The sequence below is a fragment of the Leopardus geoffroyi genome, chromosome B4, assembly GCF_018350155.1.
Source record: "Leopardus geoffroyi isolate Oge1 chromosome B4, O.geoffroyi_Oge1_pat1.0, whole genome shotgun sequence".
NCBI classification, from domain to species: domain Eukaryota; kingdom Metazoa; phylum Chordata; class Mammalia; order Carnivora; family Felidae; genus Leopardus; species Leopardus geoffroyi.
Window position 1 is genome coordinate 34,956,176 of NC_059341.1, and position 12,824 is coordinate 34,968,999.

General features: G+C 47.4%; 1 protein-coding gene across 50 annotated transcripts in view; it reads right to left on the reverse strand.

Annotated features, from left to right (window-relative positions):
• Window positions 1–316: 316 nt before the first annotated feature.
• Window positions 317–12,824, reverse strand: part of CACNA1C (calcium voltage-gated channel subunit alpha1 C) — a 757,779-nt gene continuing 745,271 nt past the window's right edge. For all 50 annotated transcript variants that reach the window (XM_045465322.1, XM_045465309.1, XM_045465310.1 and 47 more), the window contains 4 exons: window positions 12,390–12,496; window positions 11,960–12,063; window positions 9,827–10,162; window positions 317–7,900 (listed from right to left, as the gene is read on the reverse strand). In XM_045465322.1, the coding sequence (XP_045321278.1) occupies window positions 7,598–7,900; window positions 9,827–10,162; window positions 11,960–12,063; window positions 12,390–12,496 (850 nt within the window). In that variant the 3' untranslated portion in view covers window positions 317–7,597. The remainder of the gene's footprint in view (window positions 7,901–9,826; window positions 10,163–11,959; window positions 12,064–12,389; window positions 12,497–12,824) is intronic.

Consider the following 12,824-nt stretch of genomic DNA (forward strand, 5'->3'; position numbering starts at 1 on the left):
AACCAATTTTATGCCTTTCCAAATATCGTGGGGGGAGGGGGGAAGGCTGCTCTTCTGTTTTGTGGATTATCCATTCAATTCCTCCTATTCTCTTTCCTTGTCAACTTTGTTTTTCTGTTAACGTTTTCATTGGAAGGAGTGAATAAATTGCTGAAATAAGGTTAGAGATTATCATCAGATTCAGATTTCACATGTTTTCCTGGCCCCCACCCCTCTGGAGGTTCTGAGAGGGTAATCTGGCAGTTAAGTGTATTTTTGTAACCTGTAGGAAACACAAGAAGAGGAAGGATGTGGAAGATACGATAAAACCAGTGTAGACATTGTTAAGAAATTTATTTGCAATTCTTGTTTTTTGTTTTTTTTGTTTGTTTTTTAAATAACATCATTCCTTAGATAAAAATGCAATCTTACAGGAATATACATAGCGTCTCACACAGAGATGACCCTGAAGCTCTTCTCGAAAGGTTACCCCTTCTAGATTCCCTGGCCTTTCTCAAAGGCGAGAAGGCGCAGCAGGCGAGGCCTTTGACAACGGGATTAGTTGATGATTACAAACTGTACAACAGTATTTACAACAGTAAGACTGTGAAGTCGTGGAGCCTGGAGAGGAGGGGTGTGCAGGGGTGTGGGGGGTGGTGACAGGCAGTGGGATGACGATGGAGGCACCGTTCATCTTTCTGTGATGCTCTGAGAACAAGCATGATACAAATTGGTTCGGGCCTGAGCAAGAGGACATGAGGAGAGGGGGATGTATCTGGAGCCTCTTATGTGGACGGAAATTTTGCTTGGCAGCTCTAGGGTATTAAAACAAGATGATTATGAGAGTAACAGACATTCCAGTGCTTCATCAGCTGGGGACCCACCACCCAATTTCTTAACAAACTTGTGTGTTTTTCCACAGGTTGTTCTCAACTACTACCATCACAGATTTGTCCAAATTTGTTTATGCCTTTGATACCCACAGCCTATTTGGTGCTAGACCTCATTCCCATGAGGCTCTAGGAGAACAGCATATGTTCTGGGCAGGGCAGAAAGTGGCTATGGGGTAGTGCATAATCTAGTTGAGAAACCAAGAGATGGATTCCAAACTTGGGGGACTGGGATGCAGCTTGATGCATGGGTGGTGTGATGTGTGCAAGCAGAAAAGAGCCCATAGCATTTGGGTCACTGGAGTTGCCTTACAAAGGAGCCCTTTGCACAGGGTTGTTTGTTTACCGTCTACCCTTGATTCCCAAGTTTTTTTTTAAGCTTTAATGTAGTTTCCCCATGTTGGGAAATCTTTGGGGTTGGGGGCTTGGTACAGGATGCAGTGACCTGTCCTCTTTTGTTCCTCCTTGACTCTACAGAAGGGAGCCTTCTCTTCTCTTCCTTCCTGGTTGCAGGCTCAGGAGAGACTTCATGCAGGGGGTCTGAAACCTGCAGCCCTCAGCATCCCTTGGCAGTGACTCAGTGCTGAGGCTGGTGCCCACTCACCCTCATCTTCCTCATTCCTCTGCTTATACACTCTGGGGCTCCAAGAATATCAGAACAAGAGTTCTTCAGGCTTAAACTGAAAATAGGAACCATCCTATTTCCACAGTTCTTCACATAGAAATTACCCTCCCTAAAGATGTACAACCTCTTCCATCAAGAGACTTTTCTGATGATCTAGGTGAAAAATTTTCTTATGTATGAAGTACATGAGTGATTTTTGGATGGCAAATTTGTAGTAAATGTCTGATTTATGGTAGATTAAATGTCATGCTGCCCTTTCTAGGAACCTTATGAAAGTCATTAGATTCTGGGAAATGGGGTGTATGGGATGTCCCCCAAAAGAGAGTATAGCTGTGGAGAGGCCAGCATCTGATCTGAAGGGAAAATATTTGGTGATGTAACATTTGAAGCTTTTGTTTAATTTTCTCGTCTTTGTCTTGTCTTTCTTAATTTGGTAGATATTTAGGGGATTTTTGTGGACAGTCCCAACTCTGACTCTGCTCTCAGTGTTGAATAGATTTGTTCAACTCAGCTCAATTATCCTTCTGGCAATCTCTAATTCCCTTTCAGAGACCCATCAAAAGGCTTTTCTAGAATACTGGAGAGCCAAAGGGCCAAAGGGTCTATACCACTGCATCTGCTGTGGAGCAAGTCTCTTAAAATCATGTGAGGGAAAAGTCTTGATTTTAGAAGTAGTAGTATTTCTCAATATAGATAAATAATATTTAGTTCACAGTAATAATAGGTTCAGATGACACTATTTCTACCCAAGGAAGTTATTCTGGTTCTCTCTCCATTTCTCTCTACACAGTGCTCAGTCCTCTGGGAGGACAATATCATGTGTGCAGAGCTCAACCCCTTCACTAGCACCTGTTCCTTAAGGAAGTGTGTGTGTGTGTGTGGTGTTCAAATATCTCCCAACCATGTGGAAGTCTGGCAGAAACCACCTGTTCTATTGGTATCTGGCTTCAAAGCAAAGTTTCATTGCTTTGAAATAAAAAAAAATAAAGTTAAAACCAGAACTAGTTTCACAAAGAAACTACGTAAGAATCTGCACATTGGACTCCACTCAACTCTTCTGTTGACTAGACTGGGGGGTGGGGAGAAGGAAAAAGGGGGGCTGGGCAGGAAGCTGGAATAGAGAGAATGGCTTGGGGAATGGAAAAGAGGCCCTCTCTCTCCCTGACAGTTGTAGGACACTTCGTTCCCTTGTCTCTTTTCCTTGTGTCTCCTCAGAGGGAGCTGATGGGGAACCCGGATGTGGTGACCAGGAGCTTCGCCGTGAGTGACATTAGGCCTCCCTTCATACCTTCCAACTGACTAGAGTCAGTTTCAGGTGGCATACTGGCTAATACAAGGGGAGGGACACCAGCAGAGAGGAAAGATAGTGTGGCAGATACCCCACATCTAGCCAGTTCGGGAAAACAATGCCAGATGGAAACTTTAGTTTTCTCTTTTTCTAAAGTTGATCCTTGAGGCATCAGCCTCTCCCCTGTTCTTGCCATTGTGGGTGGTTGAACTGGACACTTCTTTCCATAAAATGGGGACAGATGCATAAAGAGTCAAGACATACCCTTTGTTTTGGCCCATTTGCCTTCCTGTTCTCTCTGTGCCAATACTTTCCCCTGACCAGAGCCATGTCTTTTTTTGTTTATTTTTATTTTATTTATTTATTTTTTTTACTAACTTGGGGCTTAAATGAGTCTTCTTGAAACCAGATTGCCCTTTTCTGGTCTCTTTGCTAAATAGTTTCTAACTCTTAGACAATGATACTTCATTTTTTTTCTAGGTCCCTCAGGATTGAGATGCTTTCATCCTCCTTAGCAACATTTATAATTGTACTTTGATGAGGCTAAAAACCTGACTACCAGGGTTATTTTGTATGCCTGAACTAGGTTCTTGCTACATATCTTGACCTTTAGGAATGATGGGCATGTATCAACGGGCTTCTATGAAACCCTTTTGATACCTTCCAAACTCTTCATTTTCAGGGTGTTCTTATTTCTCAGAAAGATATTACTTAGGCATTGAAAGGTACACTTCTCCTGTGGTTGCCTTACTATCTTTAAGTGAATGATCAGGAAAAGTTCTGGAAGGAAAATGGCTGTGAGAAAATGATAGCTTCTCTCCAGACAAGCCCCTGAGATTTGGAAGCAGCGTCATAGGATAAAGAGTAAGGAAGCCTTGTTCCTTTGTCCTTGGACCTCCCAGTCAGAGGGCAGCCTGTCAGACTTAGAAGGTGAGGGGAGGGACTATAACTAATTGCCTGTGAAGCAAAGCAGAGAAAAATTCATGGATCAAGCCAAAATCTAGGAAAATATTCTTCTCTTTCTGCTCAAGACCAAAAAGAACTTTCTAGAAACAGACAGAAAGGAGACAACTGAAAATCACACACATGACTACTAAAAAGCCAAAGTGTGGAAATAAAAGAGTCTGGGCCATTCAGAGGACAAATAAAAATCGCGTTCACCGCCCTCAGAACTTACATTGCACTTCTTCAAGTCCTGTTGGTCCTCAGCCATTAGCAGCTTTCTCCTGCCACTTAAGGGTTCTCAGAAGATTTGACAGTTATGTTTTACAAGGTCATGGGGTAAGTTCTGCTCTAGGTGGAGGGTAAACATCTAATGGACGAGGTTCAGGATTTCATGACTGATTTAACCAGTCTGTCATGATGACAAGTATCTTATGTCAGCCCTTTACCAATTGACCATGAGGTCATGCCAGAAAGACTCATGGCTCTAGACAGGGAACTCCCATATGAAACTCCTTTCCTTCATAGAGGCATAGGGCCAGATGCCCTTGTCACTGCTGACATTGTCCCTATAGGGTGCAAGGCTAGCTAGTCTTCTGACAGAGATGACTATAAAGAAGAAGGGACCTTGTAGGCATGAGTGGTGAAGGGTAAGGGGCATACTTAGGTACGGCCCTGGGGGTAGCTGGCATGAGCCTGGCCTGCAGCCGGCTAATGAGATTTGGTGATGCAGAAGAAGTCTAAAAGGAAAAAAGCAGCAGGAAGTCTGAGTGTGTATGTTGTGTGTGTGTTTGTGTGCATGTAGTCAATTAAGATTCCAAATTTCTATCCAGGGACCAAACGTACAGCAAGAACCAGGTATTAATCCAAAAGGGCTCCCCTCTCCATCATAATTAAAATCTTAGCAGCACAGTGGCAGACATCTTGGGAAACTAGACAAAGGATGACACCTAACTAATTTCTAGAAGGCCTTCACAGCACTGAAAACAAACCAAAAATGTTTGGATGGGTTGGGCTTGGAGAAACAGGAAGAAACCCTCCTGCTTCTAGACAGTAAGTTAACCTGGGAGTATCTGGCACATTTCTCCACTTTTTCATGAATCAGTCCTTGAAAGTGAAATTCATCTTCATTGGGGTAGTGGACTTTCTCCAACTTTAATTTCTAGGCTGCTCATATAAGGGCTGAGAGCACAATGGGACCAGAAGACATTCAATGAGTAAATCCTGGATGAATGGTTGGGTCCTGTTTTCCCCAAATCACTTCCTTTTCAACCATCATTGTTGAACTCTATTTGAAGGAAACAGCACCAATAGGATGATGTTCTAGGTAGACACAAACGGGCATAAGAGATGCTCCCACAAAGTCTCTGGTTCCACTATCACTGTGAACTCCTGACATGTCCTCCCCTGTCCTGGTCCCTTCCATGGCTGCCACACACACGAGGGTGGGTCTGGAAGAAATCCTGCTCCAGAGAGGAAGAGATGAAGTGAATAAGACAGAGCTGACGTTTGGATGGACAAAGATTTTTACCTGGTTGCTGTTCTCTGGCCCCTGCCGTCTGAGTTTGGGTAGAGCAGTTGCCAGGGGGAGGACTCCCTTCCCTCCAACCAGCCCGACTCTAGTTCCATCCTCTCAAGTCAGTGTACACTTTCCTGAGGAAACCACTGAGGAAAGTTTGTGCAGTGAAAGTGAACAGAAAAGCCAGCCACTTCTCCCATGGGGGACGTTGACGCCAGCCTGGTGATGTCCCCTCATGGTGAAGGAGTGTCCCTAGAGAAAGTCCAAATCAGAGAACTGGAGCAGAGTGGATAGAACGAAGACAGGAATAAGACATGTCCTGGTCTCTCAAAGCAAGATGTAGTACGAATATACTTATATAGTTTTGGAAAAATTGAGGGAAATGGAAGCGAACACAAGATATGCAAAACAGTAATGTCCAAACCTGTTTGTGGATCGCGGGGTAATGATTTACACTGGTGATACCTTTGCTCATTGTAAAAATTAAAAGAATATTCGTTCCCTTTCCCCCAACCACATATAGAAAAGCACTTCAGAGTTCAAGGGTAAAGCTTGTCACACTTCAAATACAAAATGATTTACTTACATGCAGCAAAATATACAAGAAGTGAATTCAAAAACAAACTTAATTCAATTCATTATATTCGCTTGGCACAATTGCAATTCAGTTTTAAAAAAATATTTGTAAAATACTGAAACTGACCTGAATTCAAGTATAACAGTTTCTTCAACAGAAACATTATCAATGCAATAAAACATTACACGGAATATATCGAAGCAAAACGCCTTCTTGAGTTTTTCCCTTAAATTTCTCTGTTTTTTTTTTAAATACAGTTTTAATGCCAACACAACTCACAATTGTATTTTTAAAATGAATATTATTGCATTGTTTTTGCATATCTTGTGGGACAGAAAATGCAAAGAGTTACTGATTCCCGTTTCAGAAGCAGAGACAGTGGTTTGTTTTTGCTTTCAAATGGCCCCAGATTCAGATCTCCCCACAGTTACCAGAAAGGGGGAGCGACACACTCATTCACGCATGGGCGCACTGCATGGGTGCACATACACACGTAGGACATGTGCCCAGACAACCCACTACACACACACACACACACACACACACACACGTAGCACACACACTCACAGAGACTCTCTCATCCGTGCTTCCGCTCTCTGGCACCCACGGATACACCCAGCATTAAAAAGAACCCAACTCAATCACCCATATGTGCAAGACCACATCAAGTGCATTACTTTAAATTATAAAACCAAACCCAAAAAATTGTTGTTACTACCTACGGAAATTATAACAAATTATTGCGCATACACAATGGCTGGTAAAACTCGGACTACAGCGGCTCCACAGAACCCACCGTAGAAAAAGAAAACCACAATCATTTAAATAATACAGTAAAACCAAACCCGATTTACATTTGCAAAAGTGAAAACAGTAAGGTGGGTGGCTACAAAGCTTTGTAAACACTTCTTCCTCCCCTCCCCCTGGGAAAACAAAATGAAAATAAAAACCAAAAAAACGAAAACTGCAACATGCTGTCAAGAAATATGTCAAATCACAAAACAAAAGAGCGCTCAACAGAAGCTCAGCACCACCTCGTCGCGTCAAGAACTGGCTGCCCCTTCCCTGGCAGGCAGCGCCAGCTGCCCCTCCCCGCCAACGCAGGCCCAGCCATCATTCTGGAGCTGGGAGCCCAGGGCAGGCTAGGTGAGCCTGACGCAGACGAGTGGGCGTGGCCGGGGCCTTGGCGGTGAGGCTGCCACACGCCCCTCGCCAGCCGCTCCGGGTTCCCGAGCTCCTGCAGCCTCTTTGCTGTTCCTCCTCCCTCTCTGGGATGGGGCTGGGTCCTCGCTGAAGTCCTACCCCTGCTTCCTTCTGCAAATCCACAGGGCCCTGGCTCTATGGAGACAGTGAGGCTCATACAGAATATGTGCAAAATGATTTTTTTTTTTTTTTTTTTTTTTTTTTTTACAAGCAAAGTTGACACCCGTTTGACATAGGGTCCTTTTGGTGAGGGCTACCGCAGGAAGCTGAGGTTCTCTTTCATGCCCGGAGGCGAGGGCAGACGTCTCTTCTCTTGCTCTCCCTCCCTGATTCTTCCACTCCTCCTCACCACTCTACCTCTGTGCACACAACACAAACTGGGATTGCTGCCTTCCATGCCCCCCGAAAAACTGGCTCTCTACCACCACCCAACTCTGCGTCTTGTCCCAACGAAATGAATGAAGACGCTGTTCCGGTTAACTCCAGGTCACGAGAACAGTGAGGCACTTCTGAAACGAACCCATTAGGAACATTGAAACAAATAAAAAACCCAGCGTCTCCCCAGCCCTAGCTACTACAGGCTGCCGACGTGGGCTCTGCTGTCCTGGAGCTCCTCCTCGCTCTTCCGACACGCCAGGGTGGGCGCGCAGGTCTCGCCCTCTTGGCCCTCTGCTCTGTCCTGCCCTGGGTCCCTGCAGTTAACGAAAGGTAGTAGGGTGCCATTGGGGCTCTGCTGGGCGCCCCCACTGAGGATGTTGTCTGCGGCGTTCTCCATCTCCTCTATGGTCATGTCACAGGCGTCAGCCAGCTCCTGGGTTGTGACCTCAATAAACTTGGGATCTTGAGCAAACTGCCCCAGTCCTTCTGAAATCAAGACCTGAAGCGGGAAGGGAGGACCATGAAGAAGAACCAAAGAGGAACATTATTCCTGGAGCTTAACTCTTCTCTTTAGGGCTAGAGCAAGGGGCGTATAATTGGTACCTTTGGGAAGTGTGTGTGTGTGTGTGTGTGTGTGTGTGTGTGTGTAGGGGTGCTCATAGGAAAGGAGTGGACACAGAGCATTGCCCAAAGGAATCAGGGGTGTGTAGGTTGGAGGGGAGATGTTTTGGCTGGGGCATTCAAAAACTGTTGTCAAACACATGAGAACTCAGCTTACAGAGGGGGCCAGAGGGGTGCTGCTGGGCCGTTGTCTAAGGTAGAACCCAGCCCACCCTGTCTTTTCTCCTCCCTGCCACCCCCACATGCCTGTCATATTATTCTTGCCAAGAAACCTTCATCCTCCTTTTGTGAAACTTGTTAACCTTTTGTTACCTTGTGCCCCTTGCCTATTGCTGGCTGGCTGCCTCTGTGGGAGAGGATTGTGGGGAGGTGTGCAGAACGGCATGTCTGCACCTGCTTCTGTTCCCGCTCCAAAGGTCAGCAGGTGATCCCAGAGCTGCTCCCTCTTTCCTAAAGGCTGCTTTAGTGACTGGCTCTGAGCTAAGGGGAAGGGATTCATAATGAAGCCTGGAATGCCTTCCTCCCAGTTCCATTTGTCATGCTCCCCACCCCATCACTCTTTATTTCCTCTCCTGCTTAAGTTTTCTTCAGAGCTCCCACCCTGTGGGACATGCCACACACATGTTTATTTATTGTCTGTGTCTCCTCACCACAGCATGAGCTCATGAGAGCAAAAACTGGTGTCTCAGCTATATCCCCGCACTTAGAACAGAGCCTGCACGTGGTCGGCACTCAATGGAAATCTGTGAACTGAATGAGGGATAATCAAGGTCAAGTGAAGAACAGGGCTTCGGAGCTGGAAGTGACCTTAGAGGTCATCTGGTTTAACTCTCCACCTCCTGCACAACAGCCTGACGACTGGATGGGCGGTGTCTCTGCCTGCATGTGTCCAGTGATGGCGGGCTCACCCCTTTATAGGAAAGCCCTCCTCATTTGGGAAAAGCTCTGTTGGAAAGGTCTTCCTCATGTGACCTTGAATCCGCTCACCTGGCAGGTTGATCTGCCGCTCCAGGCCTGCACTTAAGAGCCCCTGCCCAGGACATGAGGGGCCTCACAGGTTTGAGATGCCTATCGTGGCCTCCTAGGCTGTCCCCCCTCCAGGTTTGCTTCCCTAGTTCCCCCGACAGTTCTCATAGGAAATGGCATTTAGGGACCCTGCCAACCCCTTGCTGTGTTCCCCTTTGGGCTTGTTCCAATTTGTCACAGTCCCCCAAAATGTGGTGCCAGGAGTGCATTAGCTGCTCTGGCCAGGGCAGAGCATGGAGGAGCCGGAAGCATTCTCGTTCTAGAACAGTGATTCTCACCCCTGGCTGTGCATTAGAATCATCAAAGGGCTTTTAAAAATATCCATTTAATGTGTCCTAGGTTTCCGAAGCTCCTGGGTTATTCTAATGAGCCCCAGGCTCGAGAACCACAGATACTGATACTGAACAAACCCAGCCCAGGCCCACATTTGCATCTGGAGCCCTCAGAGCTCACCACTGGCTGTAAATTGGTGCCCGGGGCCCTGCTTGGGGTTCACTGGCCTGTGGCAGGGTTATGTTGCTCAGTACTTTCTCCTCCTACAGCAGGCCCGGCCCAAGCAGAAGCCTAATAGTGTCTTGTGTGATCACCATTTTCTGCACACCATGCCCTTCTTCAGTGAACCCTGGGAGTCAGGGTCTTTCTGGCCAAGAGACTTGACATCCACTCTACTTGGGAAAGGACCAGATCCTCCCTTCTCCATTCTTCATGCAAAGCCCCCTTGCTGCCCTCAGCCTTTCCTTCCCCCTGCCTGCCTGCTGTGCAGCTCCGGGTCACTTACCGCTTCTACCAGGCTGCTGGCACTGCCGTGGAACTGCCTGCCCTGGGCCCCAGCCTGGCCGGGCACAGTGAGGGACACTGGCCGGGCTCTCCGGATAGTGCTGCCACCTCCACCACAGGGTGTGGGCTCCCCAGACCAGGAGCTGCAGTGGATGGACGGGAAGCTGCTGTTGAGTTTCTCGTTGGATTCGGCACCCTCCAGCCGCAGGGTGGGGATAGGCTGTGGGGGCCAGCCTCGGCTGCCTGGAGTGGCTGGTGGGGTGGCACAGGGCCTGGGGGATGTGCTGGGGGAATGGCTTCTCTGGAGGAGGGGGCTCAGGCCTGCCACAGCCAATGCCTGCAGATACACAAGGAACACGGGTTACTGGAAGCAGTCAGGCCTCTGCCTATTCCTAGCAGCTGTTGTTCCCAGCGAGCTCCACCTACCTGGAGCCCACATCCATCATTTTCAGCCCTCTGAATCCCACCCCCCATCACGACCCAGTGCTCATGTCTGCAACCCTAAAATATATTCTGTGATCATGTCCGTCTGCAGTGATCGCCTTCTCCTCCAAATCCAGAAAGTTGCAAAGGAGTGGAATCAAGCTCGTCTGCCTTTCAGCACTGGCCCTATCACCAGTCAGCAGTGAATTCTTTTGCTTTTGGTTTTCTCGTGAGCAGTCTACCAGGAATGCTGCCCTCATCAGCTCTAAAACCAGAACACGAATGCCCTCTATCAACCTATCTTGCAGGGTTGATGTGAGGTTCAAGTGCAATATGGTCTGTGAAGTGCCATAAAGTGCTAGAAAAAAAATCAGTGCTTATTGTTTTAATTTTTACAATTAGGCTATTAAGAATGTCCTGCTGATCCTTAGCTCAGCTTGTCTCTGAGCTGTTGTTCAAATCTTACACTGTGCTGTGATTAGACTATTTACATATTGTATCCTCTGGCCTCCATGTCACCACCACAACAATTTCTCTGAGTGGAAGTGTCCATGGGAGAGTGTGCAGTGGGAAAGCCCAGACAGAGAGGAAGAGGAAAGGGATCATGGCAGTGGGTTGGGGGGTAGTGGAAAGGCATGAAGGGGGAAGTGTAAATAAAGCAGAGGTTCCTAACCTCATGATAAGAATAGATGGGTGAAATGAACTTCTAGAAATCTTTTTAAATAGCACATACAGTGTCCCCCCGGCCTGCCTCCCCTGCCCACAGCTCTTGATGGTCCCCAGCCTGGGTCCCTGGTTCCCTGGAGATCTGAGGGAAGTATAAGGCTATGCTCAATACTCCAGAAAGCCCAGTGGAAATCATATGTATGCTGGCAATGCCACATCGGCTAAGCAAAACAGTGGATACTTTGAGCCGAAGTCATATCAACTTAGCTGAGCCACAATGGCCATCTTTTGCACATTATAAGTTTTGATTGGCAGTTGAGTGCCCTTGGGTATTAAAAGAAATCATCTAATGCATGGGCCTGTGGTGAGGGAGTATACAATTTGAGAGGTAAAAACTTTAGGAAATTTAGACCCTAATTTGCCCAGAAGTAAGAGACTGGCCTTTGGTTCTTTGAGGTTTGCATTATTTCTAAGATCCTGAGATTATGTTGGACATTGGTGTCTTGGATTTCACTGGCTCAGTTGGAGTCAGCCATGCCAAGAGATACTTCAACTGTCAAATCTCTCTGGACCTGCTTTCCTTGAATATCAGTCTCCTCCTGACCATGTTGCTGGCAGAATCTTTGATCATTTCTATGTTTTGGTGTATCTTGCAACTCTGTATAAGTACATCTATAAGTAACGCTATGTAAGTACATCTGCCTGAGTGCTCTGTAGTGTAAGCCAATGTCTGTGGAGGGAACATCTGCACCATTGTAGGAAGAAAGATGAGGCAGAATCCTGGCACTGCTGATCCTCTGGGACCACATGAGGAGCTCCTGTTCACCAGTATTTGCTACATCTCCACCCTGGGAACTGACACCCCTTGTTAACGTTCTCACTTGCGTGGACAAGTGCCCTCATCGGGGGCTGTTAGGGCCAGGGGTTGGGACTATGAGTGGTCAAGACAGGGAAGACTGAATGGTGTCTTGGGATTTGCCATAATCATGGGGGTTTTGTAGCCTGTGGGGTGATGGCCAGTGACGTATCTGAAAGTCTGGGCTACCTGATGATGAACCAGATGCAAGGGCAGGACTGTCTTCTGAGAGATGTCTCCCCCTTGATTCTTCTGTCGCTTCAGACATTCCAGGTGGAAGGAGGCCCTTCGACCTGCAAAGCCAGCCATAGAACTGTGATCAGCACAGGGAAAGGGGACACAGGCCTGTGAGGCTCATACCCTGGGAGGTGTAGAAGCCATGTTAGTGGCCCTTGGATCACCTTCTCTCTACCATTTGGCTCCCATATCAGGTAGCATATGGTCAAGTTCCACCCAACAAGCCCTGCCCTTAGAATCCTGTCTCATCACTGGGCAGCCACTGTGTGGGAGTTGTCTGAGCCAGGCCATGGCAGTTTCTCAGCCACCTGAATGCCTGACCAGTCATCTGGGGGGTGATACCTGGCTGGTCACATCTGGAGTGAGAGGTGTGAGTATTCACCTAGTGAGGCAGAGCGGAGGAAGCCCCTCTTTGGAGATTGCCGGATATCTCTCTTGTCCTCCTCCGGTGGTGTTAATTGCCGATTTTCATCATCCTGATAGGAGAGCCTGGAACAGAGAACTCCTGGAGCTTATTCCGGGAGGCTGAGAAGTTCCACCCCATAGGGACAGCTGCCACCCCTGAAGGCAGTTTGCTTTCTCCCTTAGCGAAGGGAACTCCCACTTTTTGCTCTCCTAAAGGTTTGGCGAAGGGGCAGCAGGAATTCCCCACCCACCACCCACCCTCCACCCCCCAAGGCTGGGCCTGGCTCTCTGGCATCACAGATGTTTCCAGCTCCTCATACACGGTCTGTCTGCTCATGAGCCTTGCATTTCTGATTTGAGGCAGTGGAGGCGATCTTGAGTCAAAGTTGGTGAGAAAGTTGGAAAACAATTT